The 22,855-nt window shown below is 41.2% G+C and overlaps 1 protein-coding gene across 1 annotated transcript in view; it reads left to right on the forward strand.

The window, feature by feature from the left end:
- Nucleotides 1-21,533, forward strand: part of TTLL5 (tubulin tyrosine ligase like 5) — a gene marked incomplete in the record, with an annotated part of 5,893,562 nt that extends 5,872,029 nt beyond the window's left edge. The window contains 1 exon segment of the mRNA XM_044073865.1: nucleotides 19,591-21,533. Within this exon segment, the coding sequence (XP_043929800.1) occupies nucleotides 19,591-19,648 (58 nt within the window).
- Between the last annotated feature and the right edge of the window lie 1,322 nt (nucleotides 21,534-22,855).

A 22,855-nucleotide genomic window follows, 5' to 3' on the forward strand; every position in this document is an offset into this window, starting at 1 on the left:
GAAATCTGATCAACTGTTTCTGTCCTATGCAGAGAACAGGAAAGGCCTTCCAGTTTCCAAGGTGACTTTATCTAGATGGCTGTCTTCTGTGATTACTTACATTTATCAGCTCAGAGGCAAAGAGTTGATTTCTAAGCCAAAAGCCCATTCTACCAGAGCTCTAGCTACATCGACAGCTTTACAAGCTAGACTTCCAATAGACACTATTTGTGCAGCAGCCACATGGGCCTCTCCTCATACCTTTGTTTCACATTACAAGTTAGACTTGGCCTCCAGAGACAGAGCTAATTTTGGTTCCACCGTTCTCAAGAGTCTGTTCCATTGAGCCACCCAGGATAGAGGTGCTAGGGACGCGGCCCCATCCAGCAAGAATGAAGGCGAGATTGACAACTTAACATTAAGAAGTTATGTACCTACCATAACGTTCCATGTTAGTTGTCTTCTCTCGCCTTCTTTCTTGTGTCCCGCCCTCCATCCCCCTAGCCTGGTCAGACCGAGAAGATTATGCCTCTTCTATTAAGAGGTTTTATTCCTTTTCTAGCTATTCAGCTTCTAGTGTCACTAGATTAGCTTGATCCTTTCTAGAGGATTATGATGTTATTTAGTATTGTTACTTTCTCTTCCTCCTCTACAGTTGGAAGAATATATTACTATTTCCTTAGCTAACAAACGAGATCTGGGTAGTCTCCGCCTTGCATCATGGGATATAGGGTTGCCTCGAGCTGGTAAAATTAGCTCTCGAGCTTAGCAAGTGCTGAGTCGGAGCCAAGGATCGGCTTCAAACCCATCCAGCAAGAAAGAAGGCTAGAGAAGACAACTAACATGAAACGTTATGGTAGGTACATAACTTCTTATTCTGTGACACTGTTCAAGAGGAACCTGGACAAGTGGATGGGGCTCCATAAATTCTTATAGCGCCCACAACCCTTCTGGACATGGGCAGTCATCACTAAATGCAGTCTTGGGTAATGACTAGCACTTCTATGGTATTACATTGGGTTGAAACGGCTAGGCTTAAAATGACCTCCGGGTCAATAGCCTAGTAATCTCCTGTGATCCTGTATATAGCAGAATGGAAGAGGTTTTCTTTCTGGTGCCAGTTATTAGCTGTTCTCTGGCAAATCTAAAGCAAATTTGTGAATGTTATTGATATGTCCTATTGTTGTTTGTCTTTTCAGCTTTTTCCTTTTAGGGGTCGCCACAGCGGAACTCCAGTCCTCTAATGATTGGCAGTAGATTTTTTTATGGTGCCGAGTTGCCAGCCCGACGCCCAAACTTCAACGAAGGCACGCCCATTCACACATGTCTTTCGAATGCCACTCGACCATGGGGAGGAAATGCAGACTCCACACAGAAGGCACTCCAGCCGAGAATTGAACAGGAGAGCCTCTTGCTGTGAGGCAACGCTACCGCTGCACCACCACGGCTATATGTTATTGATATGTCATATATGTGAGTTTATTAGTATAGTATGTGTATATAAGCTTAACTAAATTGGATAATGATGTAATAGATGATTATGGGGAGTATTTACTAGTGAATGTTAATACAGAATATATGATTTGTTGAAGATGTAAGGCCAAGGTACCAGATTGTTGGTCATAAAAAAAAATACTTCCTAGCTTTCTGGAATATCCCTCATACCTCTCAACTGTACAGATTTTCACAGAATGTCTAGATTTTTGGCCTGTTCCTCTTTTTTTCCTGCCAAAATCACTGGACTGATCTCAGGATTGAAGTCACTAAATAATGACATACATTTGAGTTTCAGACTCCAAATCCTTCAGAAAGTATATATTAAAACAAATCTTGTTACTCTAGCAACTTTCTACATTTATAAGAGCAATATTTAAAATATGTCCCTATTTGTACCCCCATTTTGTCAAGCTTTGTCCACATTTTTTGCATTAACAGGTTGAGAGGTATGTGTAATTTTGTTGTATTTATTTTTTGATGCACATTAATTTTAGTTTTTTTTTTTTAAACTAAGAACACCCCACAGAGTTCTGAACTTATCCAAAGTGGCACCACCCATGCAGACCCGGCAGGCATAGCAAATATAGCAGTAGACCATCTGTAATAATTCTACAATTCCCCAAACCCTTACACCTCCTAATGTCTTAAAGAAACATGTACTACAGGTCTCTAAGACCAAAATACTATTTCCATGGGGCCTGATAATTTACCTGGATGCCTGATAAGTACTGTCAAACATACTGTTGTGGAATCCTCTCCTTAAATTGTTTATCCTGATCCTAGCTACTGAATTTGCCCTGAAGTATGGTTGGTGGGGGGGAGGGTGAGCTGTGGGTAACACTACCCAGACCAAGGAGATCTAGATCCATAAGCTAGTCTAATTTCCAAAGCCATGGAAAACATCACATCAGACCACATAAACTCTAATTTTAAAACATTATTAGTCTAGTCCCACATCTGTTTGGTTTTGTCAAAGATAGACACTGCCTATTAAGTTTAGTTAACTTCTTTGATAAGGTCATACAGGCTGCAGAAAACAGTTGTCATTTTGTTCTCACAGCTTATCTAAATCTGCCCAAATCATTCAACACTATACCCCATGCATCATAAATAAGCAAAGTTCTTTGAAAGTCGTTTCTTACATGGCGAAGTCAATAGCCAAATGGCTGAAAGAAAGACCCAGAGAGTACAGGTATCAGATACCTCCTTGGAAAGTATTACAATAACTAGTGGTGTGCCCCAAGACTCAGTATTGGGACCCTTACTTTTTGTCATCTACATGTCCAGTCTCCAGACCAGGAATCAGGCACTTTGGTTAACTAAGTTTGCAAATGACTGCAAACTGGGCATTACTGTCAGATCTCCCTCTGCCACCCATTCCTTAGAGCAGGAACTAGCCTTATTAAACAAGTAGTATATGGAAAGAAAAAAAAAACTCAATTAAATACAAAAAATGTATTGTCACATTTGGTAAACAGCTCTCTCCCTCGGTGTACTAAAGATGGAGGAGTCTTAGTCTATATTAAAACCAACCTCACATCCAGACTAGTTTAAGTGTATGACCCATTGGAACTAATACAGGTGCAACTCACCATAAAGAGGGTCTCACACCATATCCGTGCAACCTACAGGACCCCCTCCATGTCCCAGGAAACCCTTGCTACCTAGTGTACTAGATTGCCTAACAATTCAACCCAAAACGATATTCATGGGAGATCTGAACTTCCCCTCTATGGACTGCTAATCCTACACCACTTCTAATGCACAAGCCAGCAATTTATAAACTTTTTTAATACCAGCAATATCCTGGAACAGTTGGTTCATTCTCCTAAAAGGGGTACAAACGTCCTTTGCCTTGTACTAATGAACATGGGGGGGGCAATGTTCTTCACCCAATGTAGTGTCTTTGCTAGTCATATCTGACCATTCAAATATTAGTTGAAATAAAAAATTAAATCTGGGGATCCAGCGAAACCCAAAAAGCTTTAGGAACTATTCCAAAAAGCTAACCTCTCTCTACTAAGCAACACCTTGGCTAAATTCCAAGCACCCCCAAACCCAGTAAACACCAAAACATATGCTGAGCTATTTACAAAATATCTGCATAGCCCTATTGATAGCTGTATAAAGCAAGCTGTGCCCACTCGTGTTAAGAATAAGTCAAACTCAAAAGACAAGCCACCCTGGTAGAATCACAGTATCAGTTGGTTATACAACAAAAGTAAAAATATCTTGACCAAGAAAAAGCCATGCATACTAAAAGCCCCCAACCAATTTAAACAGGTAGCAGCTAAGAGGGTTAATTAATATTTCAAAGGCTATATTTGAAGAAAAAACAGCTTCTCAGGCAAAGGACAATCACAAAGCTTTCTACAGCTATGTCCGTAACCTCAGGAAAATACACAACAATGCATAGAACTTGTAAATGGCATCACCCACACTGAACTAGTGGCCATTGCCAACCTTTTGGCTGACAGGTTCAGCTCAAACCAGCCCCCCCCCCAATAGTCCAAAGGAAATACTGCATACCACATTCCCCGTGGGAACAGGTCATCAGTGCACTTTCCGAGGCCAAAATCACTGCATTGATGGGCCCCAATAACATCCTGGGATGTTTAATAAATCGCATTAAGCATGATGTCTCAGGTCCATTTGAATCACTTTTCAACTGGAGCCTTCAGTCAGATTTTGTGCCCAAGGAATGGAAGATGGCTACAGTCATTCCTCTGCACAAAAGATGTCCGACCACTGATCCAGGTAACTACAGGCCTATAAGTCTTACCAGACTTGTATGTGAAGCCATGGATAGAATTACTAATGACATGATAAATGAGGACATGGGTAGCTTGCAAAGGAATTGGATAAAGGTAGGACTGTGCACACAGCTTACCTTGACCTGGCCAAGGATTTTGATACAATACCCCACTGCAGCTCACTAAATTAGGTAGAAACCCTTTTATCACCCACTGGATAGCCAACTGGCTCACTGATATGGACCCAGGATGTCAAAAATAGGTGAGGCCACCCCCACCAAGAGGCCAGTCACTAGAGCAGTCCCCCCCAGGACTTTGTACTGGGCCCTTTCCTTTTTGTCATCTATTTCTCTGAAATGGAAGCAAATGTTGAAGGTTTATTGCTAACTAAGTTTCCAGATGATTGCAAGCTGGGAGTTAACATAATCTCCCTGCAGACACTAGTAATCTTCAAAAATTTCTAGCTTTGACTAACAAATGGTACCAAAGCCATGGACAAAACTCAATGCTAAGAGATGCATAATTTTGCCATTTGGGAAATCAACCAACCTGGCTAATTACCATGTTAATAATATGCCTCTAATAGTCGACCCAGTGGTCAGGGATCTGGGTACACACACAAACAGTAACCTTACATTTGACCGTCCTGTGGCCACAGTGGTGAGGAAATCCTTTTATGTTGTGCAGCTTATAATTAAGGGCATGGCATCTACACCCAAAGAGGTCATTATCCCACTGCACTCCTACCGATATCAGTGCAGTCATAGAGTACATTGCTTCCTTTGCTATGTACCTGACCAGGTATATGCAGCAACTAGAGCAACCTTAGAGCTTACTTACAAAAAGAATACAAGGCATAACAAACCTGCATTATACAGAATGTCTTAAAGCCCTTTCCCTGTTCTCAGTCTCCTATAGATTGCTGTGAGGTGATCTATGACTGGCTTGCAAGGCATCTGCAAACCCCACCCTTATGAATCTTCTACATATTTATAAGTCTAAAAGTACCAGAAATACAAGGTCTAGGGACCTGAATTTTGCCTGTGACTTAAAAAGAACATGCTGGAGAAACAGAGATGTGTCTCACAGATTGCCCATCCTATGAAACAGGCTTCCCATCCATGTGAAACTGAGATTGTCTATTGCCCAGTTTAAGTGCAGCCTAGACCAGTGGATGCAGAACAGTAAATTTACAATGGGCCTGGCACCCATGTCCCTCATGGACAAAGTTACCATATAAATGCCTAACCTCAATGTCCTGTTTGGATATAGGACATCATTATTCTTTCAGGAAAACCTGGCTAGGCTTAGAAAGGCCCCCTGGGTCATTAGCCTAGTAACAAACAGTCTATGTGCAGTATGCTTAGAAAAATTTTATCCACAGTGTACAGTTTTTCCAGTGCCCCACTCCAAAATGATAATGTTGCTAGGGGTCTTAGAAACTGGATCATTAATTTCCTCTCCTTTGGCCAACATGCAACAGTAGTAGTCAGAAAATCCATCTGTTAGTACAACCAGTTTCTAAAAGCATTGACTCCAGGTCTGAAAATTTTTCATCCCTCTGTATTCAGCCCTAAGTAGACCAGTTATTGAGTACATTGCCCCTTCACGATGTAGCTTTCTAGACAGATTAAGCAATTGGAAAGACTCCAGAGATCCCTGTTCAAGAAGATTGTTGCTCTAAACATCCTGAATTACCAGGAAAGGCTTAAAGTACTATCCCGTTACCGGATTTTGTATAGGCTGTTAGGTAGTGATGTATCCCTTGCATTCTGTGCTATTAGGGACCCTGTGCTTGCGTATATTCACAAGTTAAGTAGTTCTATTAAAACAGAACTAAAACACATCAACAAGACAAATTTATTACCCAGCACATCCCCCACTTGTGGAACAAAATTTCCTTCCAAGTTAAACAAAATGATACTCAAGCATCCACTAGATTAAGCCTTGATGATTGGATGGACACCTTTAAATTTACTCTGGGACTGACCTGCTCTGCTGTTCATCAGAAGAGTGGTACAGCATGAGAGTAGGTATTGGCAAGACATAAATGGTCTTTTGACTCATTTGCCTTGTATTTCTTATGAACCTGTGACCCTGAACCTGCACATTACGATTGCTAAGGAGTTCAGGAGGTTTGTTCCTTTGTTTATAGATAGGACACAATCATTTCCAGTTCTTGACAATGCCATTTGATATCAACACAGCTCTCAGGGTGTTCACCAAATGCACGTAGATAGTGACTGCAGCTGCCAGGATATTGGTGCCCAGGGTGTTTCTTTACCAGGATGACTGGCTCCTAGTAGCCCCAGATATAACCAGTATTGCTGTGTTCATAGATTTGTTTCTCACACTGTTCCATTTCTTGGGCAAAACAGTGATTTTTTCAAAATCTTGGCCAGTGCCACAGAGTAGATCACCACTAAAGGCTGTAGTCTTGAGACACTGTCTTGCAGAACCTTTCTTCTATCAGACAAGAGTAGGTCCTGTTATTCAACAATACCACAGTGGCAACTCTCTCACTTAGGTTCATAGGTAAGTACTAAGCTATCTGCCCCAGGGCATCCGTAAGCCTAGCCAGAATGTGTTGGCTTTCACTGCCCCCTTAGATTAGTTCCCTGTGTCTCGGTCCAGCAGAGTCATTAGTTCCCTATGCCACTGTCCAGCAGAGCCACTGCAGTGATCTCCTGGGGAAATTTTCTGTTTCCCATCCATTCGTCAAGGTTTCTTTTGAAGAGTGTTAGTGAGGGGCTCTGCATAATGTAGATTAGAATCCTGTTTCAAAGCATGGGGAGTCTCTGGGACAGGAATCTATCCCTCCAGCACATCCTATTTATCGTTGTGGTGAGGTTTAGATCCCTAGAGCGTGTGGCTCTTGGGGATTTGTTTTTTTTTTTTTTAGGTGGAACATGTCCATCAATTCTGGGTTGGACAAGGTCTTGTATGTCAGGCAGAGATCACCTCTGAGTAAGCGGTATGCAACCGAGTACAGCTGGAGTTACTTCAGTCGGGCTGCATAGGGTATATGTTTGAGGCCAGTAATCCTCTTGGTGAGGTACTTCTGTGGTCTTTCCAGCTGTTGCAGGTGTCTTGTAAGGTACATCCCAAACGAGGTGTTGTACTCTGGGTCTGATGAGTGATGAGTAGAGGGGCCCAATAACCTCTTTTGTTCTAGATGCGAATCCTTTTGTGATTAAGTGGGCCACAGAGAAGGATTTTCTAACCACCTTGGCAGTATGATTATCAAAGGAGAAATTACTATCTACTTGGGTACCCAGATCCCTTATTACATTTTCTGTATTTAGGGGACTACCACCTTTGTGGTAGTTCGCGGGTACTTTGTTTTTTCCAAAGGGGATGACTATGCACTTTTTGGCATTTAGCTTGAGGCCATGATTTTGACACCAGGTATCCGTCTCAGAGCGACCCCTCTGGAGGATGTCTGTATCAGCTGGAGAGTCAATTATGGCCCCCAGTTTGCAGTCATCTGCAAAATGACTAGATTTTAGATCAGATAGATACTTATATTAGAATATTCAAAAAGTGCAAGTCCTCTATTGGTAGACTCTTTCAAGCTTCCATTTCCCTAATGACTGGGAACACTGATATCTCTGCTTTAAAGTGGAGGGGCATTATGTAGAACACACTGTCCAAGGGACACGGCTGACTCAAAATAATAGTCTGCATATTAACATTCTCAAAATGAGTACTGCCATTTTCACCTTGTAGGTTTTCCAGGACTCCCTTCCCTTTTATGCTATTGCTATCCACTCCAAAAACTTACCAGTGGTTTGGGATCTAAACAAACAAGGAAAAACTCAAATCATTTGTGAAAGGAGGTAGGGGCGTATGAGAGTGCGACTTTGACTCTAGTTGCTTTCACATTTCCTCTTCTATCCAAAGACAAGCCAATTCAGCCACTGCATTCTGCTACCACTTCAGTGGTGTTTCACTTACTTGGTGGACTTGGCACTGCTCCATCATTGTGGGAAGTTTTCATCATCAACCCCCTTTTTCCTATTTTCTGCTTGGGGTCGGGATGTCATGTCAACTGTTGCCATCTCCCTCTGTTCAGTGCCTTTCGCCTACCTTCTTTGACACACATGTCTGACTGTCACAGGTCTTCCCTCACACAGTCCATCCACCTCTTTGCTGGACACCCTTGTTTCCTTTTGCTTTCTTCCTGTCTGTCCCAAATCTTCTGCACCAGATTGCCTTTTGCTTTTCTGCATGTGTCCAAACTACCATAATGTGCTTTCTTTGACATTTTCTGCAAATTGGGACTACTTTGGCTTTTGATATGTCCTTATTTCATCATCTGTCCCCCTCTGTGCATTCTGCCACCTGCCTCAGGCACTTCATTTCCATCACCTGTAGCTTTCTCAACTGCTCAGCCTTTACTGCTCAGGTTTCTGTACCGTACAGTAGTACTGGTCACATCACTGTTTTGTACACCTTACTTTTCAGCTTATTTGGTATTCTTCTGTAATACATTCCCCTGACACTGTGCCATTTGGCCGCAGCCCCTCTGATTCTAGCTTTGACATTCTCATTCAGACTGCCCTTCCCTCAACCAACCCTCTTGGATACTTGAAGCTGTTAAACCTATTCCACTATTTTCTGTCTTTTGCAATTCTCATCTTCTTCTGATTTCCCCCATTTGCTGTCATTACAACTGTCTTATATGTACTCCGTTTCATCCTGTGTGCCTTCAGTTTTGCATTCCATTCCCCTATCCTTTGTTGAAGTTCTTGCTCAGAGTCTGCCTGAAATGCCACATCATCTGCATACAGCAGCTCTCCCATCCGAACTGTTTGCTGTTGTAGTCCATCGCCAGTATGAACAGCAGTGGGCTTAGAGCTGAGCCCTGATGCACACCTACTCCAAGTGGGAACCCTTCTGTGAGACCAAACTCTGTTTGTACATGAGTCATTGGAAGCAGGACGATTCGACCCCAATGCAATTGTATACACTTTCATGTTTAAATTTACATTTATTGCCTATGGGAGTAGTTAGTGGACAGTTTGACCCCAGACGATTTAACCTCGGACTCTTTGACCCCAATTACATAAAAAAAAGTTTTCAAAGTTTTATAAATGCATTTTATTGCTTAACATCTCAATCATGATTTTTTTCCACTGGAATTTAATATATCATTTAACTTTTTTATATGTAAATTATGTAAATGTTTAACATTTTATTTAATTTGCAAATATAAATATTTTAATAGCAGTTTTTTTAACTTAACTTTAAAATCAGTATTATTTAACATTGGAATCATTAATATTACTTTAAATTAACAGATGCAAATGTTTTAAACAGTTACATATCCTTGTGACATCTTTTTTTTTTTTTTTTTTTGAGGTAATCTTTGAGATTTTCTCAGTAACTATGTGGATGCATGAGCTGTATATAACATATTTTTCTTCTTTATGTCAAAATATCTGTGGTTTATTTTTTTCTTGCTTTGCCATTTCAGTGGGGTCAAACTGTCAGAGGTCGAACCGTCCAGGGTCAAAATGTCCCGCACCCAAGTCATTGGGTCCATGTACATAGCTGGCACTAATTCTACCAATGTTTCTGGGACTTCAAACCACTGCAGGACTGCTGACCTTGTCATATGCTTTCTGCAAGTCTGGGAATGCCCATTTGGACTCTTTTCTCATTTCTAGCTTCTTCCCAAGCATCTGTCTCACTGCAAAACATTAGATTGTGTTGTGCTGCATCCTAATCTGAATCTGAACTGCTCTTCCATCTTAGTTTCTGCTAATCTGTGTATTTATCAATCACCCTCACTAGAACTTTAATGTAGTGTGACATGTCTGTACTGCTCACAGTTGTGAATTTGCCCTATATTTTTGAACACTGGCACTAGTATGCTTAATCTCCAGGCATCTCGGATACACCTTTCTCTCCATACTGCTATGAGTACCCTCAGGAGCCATTTCTCTTCTGCCTCACCCAACATCTTTATCATATCTGCTGTGACCTCATCTGAGACTGCTGCTTTCCCTGACTTCATTTTCCTTAGTGTTGTTCTTTCTTCTTCTATAGTGGGCTTCTTCTCTTCTAGCATCATAGGCTATGTCTGGGGCAATACAGCTTCTGTGGGGGTTTCTTCATTTAGAAGCTACTACTTTTGATGTCCTGTGGACTGGTGAGCAGATTGTTGCTGGCATCCCTTATGAAAGATGACAGAATATCTTTATTATCTTTGTGCCAACTCCTTTCTTAGCCTCTTTGGTAACCAACCAGTATTCCTTCCTGGCCTGGTCTGTCTTTTCTATCTTTATTTTTTTCATGGTGGTCTACTTTCTTTTAATGACTACTTGGACTTCTGCAATGTTCATCGTGTTTCACTGTTGCAGTCATTACACTTGGGTTATCCTGCTGGCAGGCTACCCGCAGTCGGCCTGAATTCCAAAGTCCTGGTCCGGCGTCGGTTGCTGTCACCTCTTCCCTGATGTCAGTGCGCCAGGGGTATAAAAGATGCAGCCGATGCCATTTTCTTCAGTCTTTCTTGCCGTGCAGTGCCCGAAGCAAAAGCAGTTCGCAAGTGCCGGTTGGCCGACTTCTAAGGATTTTCATTCTTACTGTATTGCTGCTTGCCAAGGCTCTGACCACGACATTGCTAGTTGTCGGTTTTGTGCTATATTTAACAAACACACTATTAAGCGTCAATACGATTTTGCATTTCATTACTTTGGCTGTAGGTTTAACTATATAATACCGTTGGAACAGCTGACGACCGGAGTTCATAAAAAGCACAAGGAAAAAGAAAAGGACAGGCATCCGAGGTCCAAAACCGATGATGAAGCCTCTTCAAGGCCAGTCGCCGGTTCTCAGTGAGGCACTTTAGCAGCCCCTGACACCCACTACCTCAGAGCCACAGGCCACCTCCGACTCCCACGTGGAGACAATTAGGCCTCTGGATACTCAAGGTATTGGGCCTTCAGAGACTAATCCCTCAGATGGGTCCAGAGCTGCTGAGCAGGCATCGGCTTCTGAGGGTGTTTTCAGACCTACACAGCTTTATATCAAGTCAACGTCTGCATCCAAGACAAAGACTAAAACAGCTTTAAAGACTAGGAAACATGTACAGCATTCTCCAGGACAGACTTCCATGCCAAAGAAACAGATGCTCAAAATGGCCGAAGACCTAATTACTTTGATCAGGGGTTCCCATCCCCCTCCTGATAAGAGGCCTAGGCAAGACACTGAATATGATTCCTCTGATCAGGTTTCCATTTCCTCTGACTCCTCTTCAGAACATGGCTATTCTATTCCTCCCTATGAGGATTCTGATGATGAAGAATCTATTCCTTCAGCTTCTCCTCCTGAGGATTATTCCTTTGGGAAACCCTGCATACCATGAGGGAGCATTTCCACTGGGAGAGCCAAGATTACTCAGAATGTAAGAAAAGGCTCAGAGACTTTCTTCTACTACCTCAGCACAGACCTCTTGCTATTCCACCTGTTCTAAGCATTGTAGATGATGTATTTTCAGAGTCCGGACGGTCTCCCGACTCTTCACCTCCTGCACCTGTTAAGCCAGACAGATACTACAGCGTTCCAGATTCTCATAAATTTCTATATAAAAACCCTGCTGCTGACCCAGAAACTATATCTCAGGGTCCCAAAGGGGTCGAGGCTTCTACTGCAAAAAAAATCCTGTCCCCTCAGATAGGGATTCAAGGGCACTGGACAGATGGGGGAAAAAAGTTTACACTTCTGCTACCTTGGCTGTAAGGGCTTTAAATTGTCAGTTTCATATGCTTAAATATTAGCAATACTTAATGTCACTGCTAAAACAGAAAATGTTGACAAATTCTGAATGTTCTGAGAACCAGGAAATGCAGGATTTATTGCATGCAGCTGAACAAGTGGGAAAGCATACTTTGCAATGTGGTTTTGATTCACTGGAGGCCTCTTGCAGGGCCGCAGTTGCAGGTTCTGTCATTAGAAGGCATGCTTGGTTAAAGGAACAGAATCTGCCTGATCATGTTAAAGCATAATTATCGGATGCTCCATTACAGCATGATACTTTGTTTGGTGTTAAGGCAGAAGAGGTGTTGAAGAAAATGGAGGATAAAGCTAAATCTATGCAGACAATAAAGGATTTCTTACAGGTACAGCCTCCCAGATTTAGCAGGAACTGGCCTTCTAAGAATTGGTCCTTTCCAGTGTCAGACAGGCCACAAAGAGGCAGATACAGATGCCCTAGAGGCAGACAACAGCCCCAGGGCTCATACAGGCCCAAACAATGAGGTGCTTCTACCTCCAAAAGCAGAGAAGACAAATCACAGCCTTATAGGAAACGGTCCCAATGACTTCCCTCTGCCAATGTCAAGCACTTATCATTTGGCTGCACCCTTAGGGGGAAAGCTAGCACTTTTTTCACAAAATTGGCACATGATCACCCAGGACAAATGGGTCTTAAATATAGTCTCTCAGGGCTACAGGTTCCACTTTCATACCCTTCCAAAGGCAAAAAGTATGCCAGACCTGCCACACAATCAATGGGCAGAGGCACAAAAACAAGTTTCATCTCTCATGGACATGAGGGCTTTACAGCCAGTGCCACAACAAGAGCAGGGACAAGGATTTTACTCAAGACTTTTCTTAGCACCAAAAAAGGACAAAGCCTGGAGACCAATTCTGGACCTGTCTATTCCAAATACTTTTCCGGATGTTCCAAAATTCAAAACGTTGACTCTGCAGCAGCTTCTGCCCATGCTGGGCAAGAAGGCTTGGCTTGTAACTTTGGACCTCAAAGAGGCATACCTGCATGTCCCAATCAGGCAGTCTTGCAGAAGATACCTCAGATTCATAGCTGGCTCAATGCACTACAAATTATCTGCACTTCCCTTTGGCTTATCTACTGCACCCAGGGTCTTCACAAAATGCCTGGCACCAGTAATTGCATGTTGCAGACAAAGAGGAATTCAAATATATCCCTACTTGGATGACTGCCTTATTCAAGCAGAGACCAAAGACATTCTACTAAAGCATCCGGCGTTTGTAAAAAGATTACTAATTTGCCTAGGGTACACAGTAAACGAAAATAAATCAAAACTAGTACCCTCTCAAGAGATAATATTCCTGGGTGCAAGCTTAAATACAACTGCCCAGATGGCTTATCTCACGCCAGACAAACAAAGGCAACTGACTTCTTACTTTGAAAGCATGACAACAAAGACCCAGTTATCTGCAAGAAAAATTCTGCAGGCTCTGGGCTACATGGCATCCTGCATTCTACTAATTCCATATGCAAGACTGCATATGAGGAAACTACAATGGTATCTAAAAAGTATTTAGACTCAACATTGCCACAGCCTGGAAACATTAATTACTCTCATTCCCTGCCTGCAACAGGAGTTTTGATGGTGGGCACAGGCCTGTCACCACAACAAGGGACAGCCATTCAAGTTTACCCACAGCCAGGCAGACACTAACAACAGATGCATCAGATTATGCCTGGGGGGCACACATGGCATGAAAATGTATTTAGGGCACATGGCCCACAAGCCAAATGCATCTTCATATCAATCAAAAAGAGATGCTAGCTGTACAGAGTGCCCTGACAGCCTTCAAGGACCTACTTTATACAGGACAACTGCTGATAAAGACAGACAACACTACAGTCATGTGGTACATAAACAAGCAAGGAGGCACACATTCCTACCCCCTCTGCAGACAAGCCATGACTTTGTGGAACACAGCATTGACTTATCAAGTACACATGCAAGCATAATTCTTGCCAGGAAAGACAAATACTTTGGCAGACGAACTAGGCAGAAACCTCATGGATCCTCACAAGTGGAAACTAGATCCACAAATCTTCAGCATGATAACAGGGAAATGGGGATGCCCAGACATAGATCTATTTGCCTCCCCTCACAACTGCCAGCTACAGAGATTCTGCACTTGCACTTGGACTTATCACAAGCAAGCATGGAAAGTGGACGCCCTTTCATTCGGCTGGAAAGCCCTTACAGTATATGCCTTCCCTCCTCTGCCTCTCCTCCCCAAGGTGCTCCTAAAGGTCAGACAAGAGAAGCCAAAAATGATCCTGATTGCCCCAGACTGGCCATGCCAGCACTGGTACCCAATCCTAAAGAGCTTGTCTCAAGGCCCAGCCTGGACATTACCTCAAATTCCTCATTTGCTAACGCAACAAAATAATCAGATCCTGCACAGCCAACTCAGAACCCTAAATCTGGCTACATGGCGGATAATGTAACCATTCAGAACACACCTCTCTGTAAAGCAGTTATGGATGTTATTTTGGAGGCCCAGCACCAGAAAATCTTATGCAGAAAAATCGAAGAGATTCTGTGCTTGGAACCAGGCACAAGGAATTGACACGCCCAAATATTCCTCAGATTTTACAATACCTAACTGAGATGCTGGATAAAGGCCTATCCTTCTCATCAATTAAGATCCATGCCTCTGCCATTTCAGCTCATTACAATATGGACCCACCTATTTTTTCTCATCCACTGCTAAGGCAGTATCTCAGAGGGGCCAAAAACATAAGACCTCCAAGGAGAGCTCCAATACTTGCATGGGACCTCAATTTTGTCTTGGAAAAACTCACACTGCCTTCTTTTGAGCCAGCCAATACAGCTGAGATAAAATACTTATCATGGAAAATAGCTCTTCTCCTAGCAATAACTTCAGCAAGAAGAGTCTCAGAGTTACAGGCACTAATGGCTGTGGAACCTTTTATTATTTTCTATCCGGACAGGGTTTCTCTAAGGACAAACCCAACATTTATGCCTAAGGTAGTGTCCAGTGTGGCTCTTAACCAAACCATACATTTACCTACCTTTTATCCAAACCCGCAGAATATGGGGGAGAGACTTCTGCATTCTTTGGACATACACAGACAGCTACGCTTTTACTTGGACAAAACTAAAGCTTTCAGAAAGACTGAGCAACTCTTAGTGGCATATGCTGCAGGATCGCAAGGAAAATCTATTTCAAAGCAGACTATTTCAAAATGGATAGGCCACTGCATTCGTTTCTGCTATTCACAACATGGCAAATCAGTGCCTAAGGGCATTAGGCCACATTCTACCAGAGCAGCAGCCACTTCATTAGCCTTCCTCAGAGGAGTACCAACCAAGGACATTTTGGAGGCTGCAACCTAGACTTCAGTGCACACTTTTACTAAGCACTACCACTTACCTCTTTACTCTAAATCCAGAGCAGGCTTTGCCACTGTAGTTCTGCAGGGCCTCATAGCCACTCCTAATTTTATTTAGGCCCAGCCACCCAACCTCAGCTTTGGGATTCAACCCAAGTGTAATGACTGCAACAGTGTAACACGATGAACATAGTACAGTTGTGTACCTACCATAAATGTAGATGTTCGAGTGTATTCACTGTTGCAGTCCAGGTTACCCTCCCACCATCCCCCTTTCTTTGCTGGGACTTATCTGTACTTCTCTATTCTATACAACCTATGTGGTGTATTTGCTTGTAGATGAAGGTTATGTGCATGCTTTTTTATGATCAGAATTTTTTAGCCTACCCTTTTGGGGGCACTTGACATCTGGGGCAAGAAAAACTGAAGAAAATGGCGTCGGCTGCACCTTTTATACCCCTGGCACACAGACATCAGGGAAGAGGCGACAGCAACCGACGCCGGATTAGGACTTTGGAATTCAAGCCGACTGCGGGTAGCCTGCCAGCAGGATAACCCAAGTGTAATGACTGCAACAGTGAATACACTCGAACATCTACATTTATGGTAGGTACACAACTGTACTTTCCTCCACCAGCTTCCTTGTATACCGTATTTCCATACCTGCCTCGGCCAGGTCTGTTCTGTAGTCCTCACACATGCTGTTTCAAGGCACTGCCATTCTTTTTCAGCTCCACCTATTTCCTCTTCTTGAAGTGTTACAGCTTTGAGTAATTCCTTGAACTGCTGTGCTATCTCTCCAGTCAACGTCTAGGCCTTCAGCCTGGTGGCTATTGACTTTGAAGGCTTCTCTGACCACTGCTTGCTAGTTGATTGTAGCAATCAGTAGTTTATGCTGTGGGCCAACTGTTTCACTGGGGATGACTTTGCAATTGCTGATTCTACCTCAGTACTCTTTCTTTACTAGGAGAAAGTTTACCTCAGTTGCGTGTTGGCCACTCTTGTATGTGATCCTGTGACTCGCTCTCTGTCTCTCTCTCTCTCTCTCTCTCTCTGTCTGTCTCAAACATGTGCTGGTTACTGTCAAGCCATTTGCCAGACATATGTCTAGAATAGCCTCTCTTTCTTAATTCCTGTTGCCCCACCCATGTGGACCTAGTCAGTCCTCATATCCTGTTTTGTATATCCCGATATGTGTATTCAGGTCACTCATTATGACCACAAATTCGTGTTACCCTGCTTTATCTAGTAGATCCTGCAACTGCTGTCTGAATGCACTTTAGTCTTCACTGTCACAACCCCGCTATGGGGCATATGCTGAGATTATGAATTCTTCCCTGTCTTTACACTGGAGTCTGATTGCCATGAGTCTGTCACTAATTCTGATGACATCCCTCACTGCCTTCTGAAACATCTTCCTCACCACAGCTCCCACCATTTGTAGCCTGTCCTCCTCTTGAGTGGTAGACTGTGGATCCCAAGCCAATTGACTTTGCTGTACTGCCCTTCAATTTTGTTTCTTGGATACATAGGATGTCTAACCTCCTCCTTGCCATCATATCCACTTCCAAGCTCCATCCTGTCAGTGAACCTACATTGAGTGTAGCAATTTTTGGTTCATTTTAGCAGGTTAATTGGTTTTACGTCCAACTTTCACAAAGCTATCCCAGGTAACCCAAGCTGAACTGCTGGACACCAGCCGGCCAGTAGCTTATAGACCTAGGGCTGCTAGGCTTTATGGCGGTCGCACATTGGTCAGTAGGGGCATATGTACCTCTCCCACCATTGGTATGGGTCCGTGGTATAGGTCAGCATAGGCGGGGTCCTCTGTCCACTTGTAACACAAAAATATCCAGGCCCATTTGGTCACATGAGACAACACAATTGAATCACTTAAGGCATGTTTACACCATCAAGTAGCTAGCCCTGCCATGACTCAGTCTGTAATCCATATGTTGATGGAACTCCACACAGACACACGGAAAACATGCAAACTCCAAACAGTCATTGCCTGGAAGTCAGGATTAAACCTTGTAGGTTGTACATTGGAGACGAAGACCTTAAGCATTATGCCAACTGGTAGCTATGATCTCTTTGTAACCCTGACCATTTACAGATGTAGCAATGTCTTTTCCATTAGCCTACCTTTGGAAGGTTGCTTTGTGCATTTATCCAGACACAGCCCTTGATCTTCTTTATGTCTTTTCCCATTTTATTTTTATTCCCAAATGCCTATTGGATGCCTAGTATTGCAAGGTCAAAGTGATCCTAATAGTCCTCATTTTGGCCCAGTGTGTGATTTTTCCCCCCTGCTTTGGCTTCATCTCTTTGATGAGCATGCTCATCTGAAGCCCTCCAAGACTTTTTATATTTAGCACGCCTCATCAAGACCTTCACTCATTCAGATTAATTGCTTGGTTTCTCCATTTCCCATCATGGCCAAAGACCCTTCCTAAACTGAAAGGGTGATTGGATTCTTGTCTGTGCCCAGAGTACTGACACAAGGAAAACTTATTTTTGTTTAATTTTACAGCTGCACTTCCTTGCATCTTGGAGTATGTGTCACAAGTTTCTGATTTTGGGCTCAGTTTTTCTTCAGTTAAGGTCCACCTGGCAGTTTTTAATTTCCAACAAGACACCACCTTTGTTTCCTTAGACTGTCTCAAAGTTTGTAAGCTCTTTTTTAGGGGCACCGTCCTTCTGTGGCTCCCCACATAAGTTCCTCCTTGTGATCTGTACCTTGCTTTGGAAAACTTATCCTTCCTCCCTTTGTTCATGTCTCATCAGTGGACTTTAACTGTCCTTCATGGGAACTCTTTCTAGTTGCTGTCATCTCTGCTTTTAGGATTTCTGAGCTGCAGATCTTGTATGCATCCCTCCTTATCTCATTTTCTACAAAGATAGCACACATGAGGACCTCCACTTCCTGTATGGCAGCGATAACCACAGAAGCTAATATTCTCATCCATTAACCTTCCAGTATCATGTCTTAGTTATGCTAACCATGGGGTGTACTTAATTCACTGCATGGATGCTGATACGAAACTTGAATTTTATTTGGATAGAAAAAAAATGTATAAGGAAAAACTCACATATTTTCATTTTTCTCCAAGAAAAATTGAGATACAGAATCTCCAAATCAACCTTTCTTTGTATGGATTTCATAGTGCATAAAATGTTATGAACAAGGTGATACTTTACCAATTCTACTAATATACATTCTAACAGAGCAGTGGTCATTTTACACGCCTTGTTCAAAAATGCTTCCATGGATGACATCTGTACAGCTGGCACTTGGGTATTGCTGAACATTTTCACTAAGACCTACAAAATGGATTTGAATACCAGATTGATCTTTTGCTGTAGGGCCACTGTTATGCTGGCATTCCTTCATGAGAACCACCACAGAGGTCTAGTTTGGGACTCTGTCTTATTGGTGGCAGGGATGAAACTCTCAGTGAGTACTTCAAAGCTTGCATATTTACTGTAATGACAGATTTGTGTTGACAGCTTCACCTTTGCCATTATCTCAACTCAGAGATCCCCAGTGTTGGAAGTTGTGGAGCATCCATTGTTGAGGGGATTCTGTGTAGAGAGAATTGTTTCATGTTTTACAGCCTATGTTTTGTCGCTAGTCAGTGATCTGGAGAAATGTCATTATGTGCTGAACATTATGGGTAGAAATGAGGTGCTGACAAAGTTTAAGATGCTTAGCTATGTCCAGCTTGCGTTGGTACTTGAGGTGAACTTCCCAGTACAACTGTTTTCTTATGGTAAGTGTGTAACTTACCTTTTTTTAATTGGCCATAGAACATTTAAGGTATTGTTAGTGGAAATTTAAGTGTACAGTGTATTTAGGTCATAATCACACTGGGGTCAGAAGTGTCCCTTATGGGGCCATTATAATAAAGTCTTCTTAACTATACCATGGAAGCTGTAAGGTAAGGGGTTCTGTTGTATATAGAACATAATCCCTCAGTATGGCCTATTGTGATGAAATATTTGAACTTTTGGTATTTGGCCCACAAGACCTTCCTCCCTTTGTATAGTGCTGGCCATGCATTATAAATATTTTGTTAAATTTTTCTTTCCTAGCCAAATGAATTTTGAAAGAGGTAAACAGTGATGAGCCAGGGAAACATACACATTGAACAGTTGAGGCATTTTTTTAAATAAGTATGTATTTACAATGTTTTCTTTGTATTGCAGACCATCTGAAGCTCTGTGGAAGGTAAATTCTAGATATGGACTCAATGAAGCTTCCTGAATACTTCATAAAGCTGCAGATAATGAAATTTGGATCTTAATCCCTGATCATTCCTAGTCACAACTGGCTAACCAGGATGCTTAAATGTTAGTAGCTGTCTTACTGAGCCAAATGACTTTGGACCTTCTTAATAAAACAGACCTTTAAATTAGTTGTATTTTATTGAATTTTTAATCTTTGTAAAATGAATCAGAAAAGGAAATTTTCATATTTTCTTGCAGATTCATTTTTTAAAACAAAATTGTTAATTTTAGATTTAAGTAAGCTCCTACATTGTAGGTAGTTTTTACATTAGAGAAGAGAAGCAGAACACATTTCCAAATCAGAGAAGGCAGAGATAAGTCAATCACTTTACAAATGGCACTATATACATTGGGGAAAAAATATTTTATGTTCTCATTTGAGCTTCTGAAATAGAAATATTGCTGCATTAGAAAGGCTTATAATTAAAACAAGATACTCATATTTACTGATGAAAAGTATGTCAAATGATTCCTTTTTGATTCATTAGGGAAGTTGAAATGTATATATTGTTTAGAAAGAGGCTATATGGATAATCAGACCCCCTAACAAAAGGAATATACCTTTAATACAAATCAAAAGGGGGATGAAACACTCAAATCTTAAAGAAGGAACCCTTAGGTAAAACAGGATGAATGTATGAGTAATACTATCAAATATGCTAGAGATTTCTATTTCAGGATTAAAGAAAAACATTCAAGGAAAACACTTGTGATAAAAGAGGGTTGAAAAGAGAAATGGGGTTATAGTGCAGTTCATCAAAACATGATTCTGTGACAATCATTTTGACAAACCCAGTGAAAGAAAAGCAGACTGCTCAGCAAGAATGCCAACATGTGTTTTCTGTGGGTGGTACAGATCCTGTCCCCTCAGCAGAGCTGGGGTGGGGCCTCCTATGCCACCTTAGGATATCTGAGCATCTGAGATATCACAGCATATCTCAGGGAGAGGACAGATCCCTCTAGTGCAGCAGTCTTGAAGTATACAATGTCACAGTAAATGTTCTGCTGCAGAAACCTGCACACAGTAGCTGCAGTGAAAACCTAATGCTGCTAAATGAACCTGCTCAGAGGGAAGATCTGTTTTACAACAATTAGTGAAGCAGCTTTTAGTTTGGAATATTATTTTGCTTAATCAGGCTTGTTGAAAAGGCATGTATTAAATTTCCATGGGTATAAATGCATTTTATAGAGGAGGAAGAACAAGAAGTACGTAGTGGAGAGAAGCGTAGTAAACTGAACTGAGCAGTGGCAGAAAGTTTTGTAAATGGTAAGGAAATTTAAACTGTGAAAAACGAACACAGCACTAATAACCACTGTAAAGTCAAAAAGTAGTGCTAGGACACGCTGTTAAATGTTCCAGTAAGGTTTATTCCAAAATTTAAAAACCACGCTGCACCTAGTAGCAAAGATGCCAGGAAATTTAACCTACTCACATTATCTGTAATTCCTGTATTTGAAATCATTTGAAATAAGAAATATGTAATACACTGGAATATAGACTTAGTACGTAAACAGCACAAGTATTTGCTGAATGTTAGTGCTGAAAATTCATATGGTAGATCAAAGTAGAGAAATCAACAGCTGCAGAAATTTAGGCCTGATTAACAGAAAATAATGTATCAAACTAAGATTCTCAGTGCAATATTTACCTGAGGCTATGATGAAATTGCATTACTGAAAATAAGTTTTAAAGCTGCTATACTTATAAAGTCAAGAATACTAGCACAGAATTTGGATACACTGTTAAGACCTTTTCCTATAATTTGCTTTGTTTAGATCCTGTGTGGTGTCTAATGTGAACTGATTATATGGAAAAAACTCAATCTACTGTAAAAAAAAATAAAAACAAGTACTTTTGAAGATCTTGTTCTGACTTGTGTATAATTCTTCAAAAAAGTGTTTATCAGGATGTTCTCTATGAAGTGTCAGTTTGCTTAAAAGGAGAATAAGATACAGACAAAAGTTCAAAGGGGATGACTTTCCGTGGAAAAGGTAGCAAAACCCTGAAATACATTTCTAGAGGTCGTGGTTAAGGGAGGATCAACAGAAAATCTTCAGTTTGCTTGGAATAGATGGAAGAAGGAATGTAGCAAGGGAAGGAGTGCTAGTAGTTTTATGGGCTCTAATGTCATTCCAAGATGCTTCTTAAACAACAGAGACATGAGATGTGTTATAACCTTGCTGAGGTATGTATTCCAGCTGAGGTTCTGTATTAACACACAACATACAAATCACTGTAAACAGCTGGTTAGGATTAAATCTATTTACTGTGTATGGAACATATGCGTTATTAAAATTAGAAATTATGGATGCACTTATATATATATATATATATATATATATATATATATATATATATATAAATACATCTTGGACTTGGAATTGGAAAACATGACTCCAGTCAACGTAAATTAACCTCCCCGCTGTACTAAGCATGTCTTAAGTTATTTATAGGAAATCAGACTTTCTGTATGTATCCACTGTTTAATGAATGCAACTTTTGTCCTTCACATCTGTCTGGTTTCTTTAGTGGTTTTCATACCTAGATTGCTTAACACAACTGATCTTCCTTGTAGATTTGACTTCAGGTCCCTCTCTCTCTTTATATATATATATATATATATATATATATATATATATATATATATATATATATATATATATATATGTATATAGCTAGCTAGATAGATCTGTCTTTCTCTCTCTCTCTCTTGTCTCAGCTATTACAGTTCTCACAGATATGTCATTATTATTAACAGCTGTTTTAAAAAAGTGTTCATTAATCTTACAACTCAGTTCAGAAGCAGTCATTGAAGACGATTCTTCATCACTAACCATCTGTTTGATCTTCAAAGTACCACAAGATGCTTTTGTTCTCCTTTTCTCCTTTCTCCAACTGAAGATAGGACCTGATAAGAAGTTGTTAGTTATGCTTTAATGAATAAAGCTTAATTTGTTGAAGATATGCATCCTCCCCTTTGGCACTTTAAATAACACATTCCTTGAACTTAACAAAATCATGATGTTACAGATTTATAAGGTCCAATCCTAACTCCAAACTGTCTGGTCACAGCTTAGACTTTTCTGACTGTGGGTATTTCAAATTCAGGTTCACATATACTGAACTGATCAGTAGGTTCTGCTGCTGACATTCTTTAAGAAAACAGACTTTATCAAGCCATAG

Source organism: Protopterus annectens, chromosome 6.part0, assembly GCF_019279795.1.
Source record: "Protopterus annectens isolate FY-2018-M chromosome 6.part0, PAN1.0, whole genome shotgun sequence".
Taxonomy (NCBI): Eukaryota; Metazoa; Chordata; order Ceratodontiformes; family Protopteridae; genus Protopterus; species Protopterus annectens.